Source organism: Herpailurus yagouaroundi, unplaced genomic scaffold (genome assembly GCF_014898765.1).
Source record: "Herpailurus yagouaroundi ecotype Mexico unplaced genomic scaffold, PumYag 181, whole genome shotgun sequence".
Taxonomy (NCBI): Eukaryota; Metazoa; Chordata; class Mammalia; order Carnivora; family Felidae; genus Herpailurus; species Herpailurus yagouaroundi.
The window spans coordinates 35,705,654-35,714,823 of record NW_024412412.1 but is presented as its reverse complement, the minus strand read 5'-3'; the positions used below and the strand labels follow the sequence as shown (position 1 = coordinate 35,714,823).

At 57.3% G+C, this 9,170-nt stretch overlaps 1 protein-coding gene across 2 annotated transcripts; it reads left to right on the top strand.

Annotated features, from left to right (window-relative positions):
- Positions 1-2,979: 2,979 nt before the first annotated feature.
- Positions 2,980-8,994, top strand: FGF17 (fibroblast growth factor 17). 2 transcript variants are annotated; one of them, XM_040490357.1, is made up of 5 exons: positions 2,980-3,369; positions 3,544-3,580; positions 6,585-6,762; positions 7,005-7,111; positions 8,148-8,994. In XM_040490357.1, the coding sequence occupies exons 1-5, from the start codon at positions 3,335-3,337 to the stop codon at positions 8,439-8,441; spliced, it is 651 nt and encodes a 216-aa protein (XP_040346291.1). In that variant the 5' UTR covers positions 2,980-3,334; the 3' UTR covers positions 8,442-8,994. The 2 variants fall into 2 exon arrangements, with proteins under 2 accessions (XP_040346291.1, XP_040346290.1); XM_040490356.1 differs by lacking the exons at positions 2,980-3,369; positions 3,544-3,580 and adding an exon at positions 5,800-6,022.
- Positions 8,995-9,170: the final 176 nt, after the last annotated feature.

Below are 9,170 nucleotides of genomic sequence, written 5' to 3'. Positions count from 1 at the left end.
GCAAAGCACAGATGCACACAGATACTTCTTCCCTTCATCTCACCCAGGCAAGTGCCCCAGCAGCCTAGCTCAGCCACAGCTCTGTACATAAGGGCACGCAACAGCTAAGCCGTTCCTGACTTGATGTCCAAATGCTGGCAGGCAATGGGGATCAAACAGCAAGGATGGTAGGTGCTCCAAATTTTAAGAGTCCATTTGCCTTTTGCCCTGCCCCAGCCCCAGCCCCAGCCCTTCTGCTTTCCAACAGGAAAATGGTGGGCTGGGGTTTGGAGCAGGTGGTGACAAGTGGCAGGTCTGCAGGTGGGCTCAGTGTCTGCACCAGCTGGGCTGTTAGAAGGAGCAGGCGTGAGACGCCTCAGTTGGGGGGTGTTGAACTTGGCACTAGGGGGTGGGGATTAACCAACCAGCCCAGGCTACTTCTCACTTCCTTTATCACCTCCTGCCACCTCCCCCTATAAATGTTAATGAACCCTGCTATTCTCCCTCCCTCTCCTCTAGTCAAGGGAGTCAAAGTTTAGGTCAACCGAGTCTGGACCATATAAGAAGGTCTATGCCCCTCGTTTCCATTCTTGTGGCACTTGATACTTTTCATGGAGTGTCCATCTCAGTTGATACTCATGGTGGCAATTTTGACAGCAGTGATAATAGCCATTTCCTTTTTACAAATTAGGAAGCTGAGACCGGAAAAGTGAAGGGACTTGCCATAGGTCGTAGAGGCCAGGGAACAGGGATAAAATCCATGGAACACTCTTCATGCTGCCTCCCCTCTTGGAGCCCAGCACTGGCCTTCCCATGGGGATAAAAGCACAAGCTGAGTCAGAAAGGCAGGCCTGCAGGTGCACAATGGGAAGGGACAAGGAGCAGATGTCACACCATGAAACAGGCTATCCAGCCATGCCCCAGAGGCCCCTGGCACCAGCCCCTGGCTGAGCCCCAAGGCCAAGCTTGACTGCTGGCATCTGTTACCATGGAGACCCAGGCCTGGCTGGGGGGCTGGCCACTGACAACAGGCCCCTCCCCCACTGATAGGAACCAGGCACTCAGGCTCAGAGGCCTGGAGTCCAGACCTCACTAGATGGGGCTCCCGCATCTGCCTCCTTATTTCATTCCACCCCCCAGCTCACCCATCCACCCCAGAACCTCAAGCCTGAGCTATCTCCTTCATGCATCTGCTCTTACCTGTCATCCCAGGACTGAAAGTGGGAGGAGGTAGCCTTTAGTACCCCACCTGGGAGCTAGTTGTTGGTGGAGATGTGGGTGAGGTCAAAGGCCCACCAAGAATAGAGCCAGAGCCAGCACCAGTTCCAGAAGTAGATTTGGGGATTTCCGCAGAAGAGGCAGAGTTCAAATCAAGACCCCAAACAGAGCAAATATGGAAGATGGAAACGATCAGGAGCATCAGCCTGAGCAAAGCAGAGCTGTGGGACGGTCTAGGGCATGCTCGGACAATGACGAGCACTGGATTGGGAGTCTGGGCACCTGGCACCTTGTCTGAGTTGTGCCACTGACTAACTAGCTGTGAGACCCTCGCTGGGCCTCATCAGTGAGTGAGGAGGCTGGACCAGATGAAGAATCTCTAAGACCCCTTCCAGTTTTGACATCCCTTCTATTTGATTCCAAGCCTGGACTCTGCCAGTTACAGGGAGCTACCCCTGCACTCTCCAGACAAGCTCAGGTTCAGCAGGGCCTTGAGTCCCAGAGGCCTGAGGGGTGGGGGGTGGGGCTAGGAGCCCAAAAGCTGGAGGTGGCCAGGAGGTAGCCTTGGGGCTTGTCTGGGGGAGGGGGGAAGGGGGAGGGGTGGCAGACAACTTTGTGGATTGATCTAGCTCTGGAAGGTGAGGAGACTTGGAGGTGAGAGTTTCGCCCTCCTGCTCATCTCTTTAGGTAAATACCTCCACATCCAGCATTTCCCTTTCTCTTTCCATCCTGGAGGCACTGAGACCTGCAGGGAGCCCAGAGCTGAGGGAGCTCCACTCCCTACACAGAAGACTTCCCTCAGAGATCCCTCTAAGCACATGCCCCCTTCCACAGCCACCATCACCCACCTTCTGTAGGGAAGGAACCATTAGAGTCCCTGGTCACCTAGCTTCTGGGACCTTAGGTACTGCAGCCCGGAGGGCATGGACACAGTGGCAAGGCTCCAGACACGATCCATGTGGACCTTAGGAACCTAGTTCTGCCATTCACTGGCTGGGCCATTCTGAGCTAACTACCCCCCATGCCCCCCCCCCCAATCCCTGCCCCATGTGCTTTAGTGTCCTCTGCACAGGGGTCCTAGAATGGGGTCCTACCTGCACAGTACAGAGCAGGGTGGGACCAGAGGCCATGTGAAGAGGTTGGTGGGCACAGGGAGGGAGGAGGCCCTAGGGATGGCTGCTGCCCCAGAGAGGAGGGTGAGTGAGGCCCAGAACATATGACACACTTGACGTCTGCTAAGCCCAGTTATCTCCTTTGGTCTGCTGGCATCCTGAGGCACTACTGCCCCCATCTCTCAGGCAAAACTGCCGAGGCCCAGAGGAAAGTAGCTTGTGCCAGTGCACCAGCTCCTCTGAGTCTGTCTTTTCCCGGATGTCAGGCCAGCTCTCAAGATCCCATCGCGTCCTCCTCCCACAGCTGCACCTTCCTGCCCCTCCCTGACCCCCAACCTGCGGCACCCACTATTTGCTGCCATTGGGACAGCCCTAACACCTCCATCCCGGTGGCCAGACAGCAGAGAGGGGGAGCAAGGGGTGACAGAGGCAGGGGAAGCAACCGCTCCTAGCCAAGCCCACCGCCTGCCCCCTGGAGGGAGGCTCCTCCTTTTAAGGCTGCTTCTGGGAATTTCCACCCCCGGAGCCAGACTCAGCAACCCCTGGCCCGGAATGATACCTGCGCTCACCCTTGGGGAGGTGGGGCACCAAACCTGAGGGCAGGAGGAGCTGACCCTGGGAGAGGAGGAGGGACCCTCTAGTCCAGGTCTGAGGGTCACGAAAAACGTGGGAGACTACAGGGGCCAGCCTCCTTATCAAGAAGGCTCCACAGCTCCATCCTCTGTGCTCGGGTAGCCCAGCAAGAGGCTGGCAGACCCCGCCAGCCAGCGGCTGCTTTGCTGTCTCACTGGCCAGGAAGGTGGACACCTCACACCTCAGTCTCCCAATTACGCCCTCCTCCCCCATTCCTTCTCCCCTCCCTTCTCTCTCCTCCTCCTCCTCCCCTTTCTCTCCTCCTCTCCCCCCTGAAAACCTGTGGCTTGAAGAGACCTTGGCTTCTCTGGGACTCTACCCCTGGGGACTGCCCATATCTGCTCCTGAGTTTGGGGGCAGGAGGGCAACCGCCCCAAGAAATCTCTCCGGCGATGGGAGCCACCCGCCTGCTGCCCAACCTCACTCTGTAAGTGCGCTGCCTCTCTGAACTGAAGTTTTGTTGCCATTTGCAGCCTGGGGCAGACCTAATCTTACCGGGAATCCCACACGGAGGGGCAGGGAGGGGCGGGGGGGCTCTGCCTTCTCACCCTGGGTTGGCTACTGGCACCCACACCAAGGTCTGCCTTGTCTTCTCACACAGGTGCTTGCAGCTACTGATTCTCTGCTGTCAAACTCAGGTAGGCGGGCGCCCCCCACTAGCTTTTCTCCATCTCTCCCACCCCACCCAACTGGGGGGGGGGGTAGCTTCCTTTCGGTGGACAGAGGCAGGTTCTGGCCTCTCCCTGGATCCAGAAGGTTTTTGAGGGTGGGGGCTGGTGTCAGCCTCTGGAGGTGTATAGAAGGGGCTATGGCAGATTTGGGGATTGACTAAGGTCTTTATCTGTCTTCCCTCCATGACCCTCTCTCCATGTCCTGAGGTCTCTGCTTTTCTCTCCATCCGGCTCTCCTCAAGTGTTCCCCTCAAGGCTAAATGCATGGGGCAACCCAGTCTTGAGGGATGGAGTCTGGAGTGGTAGGAAGAGGGCTGAGGTGATGACTCAGGTGAGGCTTGTACTTGGAGGTACCTGAAAAGACAGGTTTTCATGCAAAACCAGTTGTGTATTCCACTTACTACCCCACTCTCACCACCCCAGATGTCCTGGGGAATCACTGTCCTGGGGGATAGCCCCAGTCAGGGCGGGGTGACTCCTTACCTACAGGGCAATAAGGTCAAGCCCCAAGGGGTTTGTTTGGGACAAGATTCAGGGTTTGCATCTCCACACTCCCCCCACCCCATGTTAGTCCCCCCATGCACACCCCCACCCCAAGCCTCAGCCCCCTGTGCGAGGCTCGGTCCCTTTTTGTGATCCTCCATAAAAGTGCAGCTATTAAAATGCACTGGTCCAGAACCGCTCTGGGGAGAGATCGCTTGGCTTTCCCAGGCCAGAGGCCCGCTTCTCTTCATATCCAGTGGGGACTTTTTTTGAAGGTAAATGCCTTTTCTCTGGGAGAGGGAAAGGGGCTGCCTTTGAAGCAGTGGGGGGGTGGGAGAGAGAGAGAGACAACTCCCCCCCTTTTCCTTCCCCCTTTTGCTCTAGCCCCCGTTCCAGGCCTTTTGCTTCACACATCCAGGGAGAGCAACAAGAAAGCCCCCAGCCTGGCCGGGAGGGGGCTGGGGGTGGGCCCAACCTGTTCTGGAAGGGGAATTAGCACAATGGTGAGGCTGGCCGGGGCGTTTATGGCCTGGCTGAGGCCCCATTCAGGACTCAGGGAAGGTGGCAAAGCTGTCCTTTCCCCCTTGAAGTGCCCCCTCGCCCCCCTTGGAGGGGGGGCCGGCAGGCCGGACCATAGCCATGCTTGAGGGGCCGTCTGACAAGCAGCTGTCTGCAGCAGTGGAAGGGGAGGTCCCCCCGCAGCGGGAACATGAAAGGGACAGGCCAGGTCCCGCGGGGAGAGCGACTTGTGGGTTGTGGGCTGTGGGGGGGGGCGTGGGGCTGCTTTTGTGCAGGGCCTGAAGGGGGACAAGGAGAGGAGGGGGCTTCAGGGGGGCCTCTCTGCTCCTGACCTGGAACAGACAGCCAGAAGGAGGCTGCCCGCCAAGAGGGGCGGAGGGCCTGAACCTGGGCCAGGAGATGGGGGCTGGGGATAGGCTGGACCCCACCGAGGGTCCTGGCCCAGCCAGACCCCACCCCCTGGCAGGAAGGCAGGCCCTCACCCCAAATGCTGGCCTCAGGTTTTTCTGGGGTGGGGTGCAGGGTGCACTTGGCTGCTTTGAGTTTCCAGACCCTGCTCTCATAGGCAATGGGGGGGGGGGGGTGCTCCTGGTGGCACTCCTGGCCTGTGGCCTAGCTGGAGTTGGAAATGAGCAGTGACACACATGAAGGGTTAACCCTGAGCAGGTTACAGGGTCAGCCTGTAGCTGCTCCCTCACCGCCCCCTTCCTCAAAGCTGATCCTTCCTGCTCCTCCCTCTACCAGAGAGTGGCCCCTAACAGATGCTGATCTGGGTTGAGATCTGTCTAGGTGGTTTCTACGGGGCCTGGAATAAAGGTGGCCTTAGGGATCTGGGGTACAGAAAGTCTGTTCCAGCACAGGCCAGTAGGATATGGGTGGGGAGAGAAACATTTTAGCCTAGGGTTGAGGCTGTCACCAGCAGCTGAGAAATGTCATCTGGTTTGCACCTTCCTGGAGACAGAGGACAGGAAGGGGTCTGTTTTTCTCCCACTCAGTGTTGCAGATAGGTGAGACAGGCCAGAAGAAGGTAATCGTCCTGGCTTTGCAACATGCATGGGTAGAACCTGGTTAGCCGGCAGGCAACAGTATTGCCCCCACTGGCCACGAGCCTCTGTTACATTGTGACACAGGCAGGCAGCTCACAGGAGAGCCTGGGCCACCACTGATAGCTCCTCTCGCTGCTGCAGCCTCCATCTCCCTCGCTAAGGAGGCACCTCACCCCTAGTGGTGGGAGGAACACTGACCAAAAGGGCGATGGGGTTCTCTGAGGGTCCTGAGCACCCAGAGGCAAAGGCAGGGGAGATGGGCAGGAGCTCAGGATTCCACAGTTAGCACTGAAAAGAAATGCTTACAGGGGCATTACAGGAGCCTAAACAAAAGGTCTTAGAGCCTCCATAATGCTCTCTGGTAAGCCTAACAGACCAGCTTCTGTATGCGCATGTATGTATATGCCTGTGCATGTGTGTGTGCCTGGGGGTAAGATCCTTCAAGGCCAGTGGGGAGGATGAAGGAAAAATCTGGTTATCCTGGCTAATGGAGCCAAGACCCTGGCATTCTGGAGAAGGGACAAGCTCCAGTCCTAGAGGCAGGACAGCACTTCTGTCTCTAATCAGCTGGGTCACCCAGGGCACCTCTTTGACATTGGAATTGGGTACCATCACTGTGAAGGTTCTGTCTAGCAACCAGAGTCATGATTCCAGATCTGCACTGCATCACCAAGGGTCCCCCAAGCCTGTGCGGCCACCAGTTCTCTGCTCCAGGGCAGATGGGGAGCCAAGAGGTCATGACTGGCTCACCCGCTGGCCTGGAAAGACCATGGCCATATGCACCCTTCACCCTGCACCTCTGCTTCCCAGGACAAATGGCCTGGCCCCCTCACACTCACCTCCACACCCTTCTCCCTTGGATGGACCAGTGGTGGTGTCACCCAAAGCAAATTGACACTATTTTTCCCTTGGTAACCGCAAAGGGGGAGAATCACCCGTCTCCTAATTTTAACCAGTACGTGAGGGACCAGGGTGCCATGACTGACCAGCTGAGCAGGCGGCAGATCCGTGAGTACCAGCTCTACAGCCGGACCAGTGGCAAGCACGTGCAGGTCACCGGGCGTCGCATCTCTGCCACCGCGGAGGACGGCAACAAGTTTGGTGAGACCCAGCCCTCACCAGAGGCCACTCACACTGCTGGCCGGCCTAACCTGGTCCGTCCCCAGATCCTGTGCCAGGGCAGGGGCCACAGTGGGAGAACAGGGAGAAGCCTCTTGGAGTAGGGCCTCTCGGTGCCCCCCCCACCCAAGTGCGGAAGTCAGGCTGGTTGGGGGGGCCCCCTGCCATACCTGAGCCGGCAACCCCAATGGACGGAGGTCTTTCTCCCCCTCCCCCCATCATAGCCAAACTCATAGTGGAGACAGACACGTTTGGAAGCCGTGTGCGCATCAAGGGTGCTGAGAGCGAGAAATACATCTGTATGAACAAGAGGGGCAAGCTCATCGGGAAGGTGAGAACTGGAAGGAGGGGGAGTGGATGAAGGAATCAATGTTACTGCATGCCCCACAGCACCCCCTACTCCCCTCTACTAGGCCCAAGCCATGACTGACTACGCACACACCCCAACACTAGGCCACTCTGGTTTCTCCATTTAAATGAGTCCCTGTGGGGTCAAGAAGCCCTCTGAGGACACTTACTGACCCATAAGGATCTTCAGCTCTGATTTATGAGGTATTTCCCCAACATCAAGAAGTCAGAATTTTAGCACTTACATGATATTGCAGTCCCTATGTTGAGGCTCAAGCGCTGCGCTGATCAGGGTTGAGAGTTGACATTCATACAAGGCCACTAGTTTCCCCAAGGTCAGTGGGGTCCACAGGATCCAACTAGCAAGATGCACACTAACTGCCTGCTAGTGTAACCACCCTGCAGGGGCAGTTCCAGCACTGTTGGGTAGGAGAAGTCCACTTCCCTTAACATTTGTCAATCCTGGCTTCCAGTTCTGGCTGTTCTCACCAACTATTTGCTTACCTTGGTTAAGCCTCAGGCTTCTTGTCTATAAAAATGGGCATAGTGTCAAGGTTATCTATTGGGTCAAATGGGTGGTGGGGTGGCTCCTGACATAGTCTGGTATTCTGTAAACATTTGCCCCTTGTTTTCATCAAAGACTCCTTTTCCTCCACCCAGCAGCACCATTGGCCCAGACTGAGGAGTGTGCTCGTGTACAGAGTGCCCACTGGGTATGCGCTGAACTGCATAATAATCTTGATCTTTATGCCACATCTTGGGAAACAGGCTCTGCATGGCTAAATACCTTGCTCAAGGTGTACAACTTCCAAATGACCAGGCTGTATTTAAGTTCAGACCTGACTCCAAGCAAAACTTGCTCCTTTCTCCCACTTCTGCCTCTCACCAGGCAGAAATCCTTGGGCACACGGCTCCTGTCATTCCTTCCTCAGTCCCACAAAATAGGCCCCAAAGGCAAGTAAGGCAGAAAGTTGGGTGGACAAACTCGCCTCCTCTTGTTCCTTCCCTCCTCCCCGCAGCCCAGTGGGAAGAGCAAAGACTGCGTGTTCACAGAGATCGTGCTGGAGAACAACTACACAGCCTTCCAGAATGCCCGGCACGAGGGCTGGTTCATGGCCTTCACCAGGCAGGGTCGGCCCCGCCAGGCTTCCCGCAGCCGCCAGAACCAGCGAGAGGCTCACTTCATCAAGCGCCTCTACCAGGGCCAGTTGCCCTTCCCCAACCACGCTGAGAGGCAGAAGCAGTTCGAGTTTGTGGGCTCAGCCCCCACCCGCCGGACCAAGCGTACTCGGAGGCCACAGCCCCTGACGTAGTCAGGGACACTGGGGGCAGCTGCCCCTCACCAGCCTTCCCATCCCCTTCCCTTCCTAATCCCAAGACTGGGCTGGGGTGGAGGGAGGGGAGTCAGAGCCCCCAAGGAGGAAGGACCCTGAGGAACTACAAGCGTCAGAGCCTCAAGCCAGAAAGGGGACAGGACTGCCACATAGCAGGGCTGGGGCGGCAGGGCAGCTGCCCCAGACCCAACAATGGAATAGGCCCCAGGGGGGAGGAGGGATGGCAGACCCCCAGGAGAGGAACTGTAGTGTTACCCAGGACTCAGGCTCCCTGAAACAGGCAAAAAGGGCAGCAGGTTCAAAGCCTTGCAGACACTGTCTGGAGCTGGCTCTCTTTAAATTCTCCCCAAATCTTCTCCAGTCTGCCCCCAGCCTCCAGTTTCCTCCTGGCCAGACTGTAGGAAAGGACTTTTGTGTTTATTTCAGGAAAAAAGAAAAAAAAAAAGGGTTGGCCATTCTTCACATTCCACTACCCAGGCCTGCACCCCCATCCCCGACTTCGAGCCCCAGAATAAAACCATTTTCCTGCAAACGGGTTATCTAAAGGCGGGGTGGAGGGATCCACTACCAAACGGCATTGGTAACAAAGTCTCTCGGGGAGGCGCCCGGGGAAGCCGTGGAAGCCAAGTGCCCCGGCCCGGGCGTGGCCCAGCAGGTGGAGGGGCAGCGCGCGCGCGCGCGTGGGGGGCGGCGGGCAGTGCCGCCTGG

Coding starts and splice junctions, on each gene's coding strand:
- FGF17 (XM_040490357.1), top strand. CDS start 3,335: ATGGGAGCCACCCGCCTGCTGCCCAACCTCACTCT. Junction 3,370..3,543: donor CTGCTGCCCAACCTCACTCT/GTAAGTGCGCTG, acceptor CTTCTCACACAG/GTGCTTGCAGCTACTGATTC. Junction 3,581..6,584: donor TTCTCTGCTGTCAAACTCAG/GTAGGCGGGCGC, acceptor GTAACCGCAAAG/GGGGAGAATCACCCGTCTCC.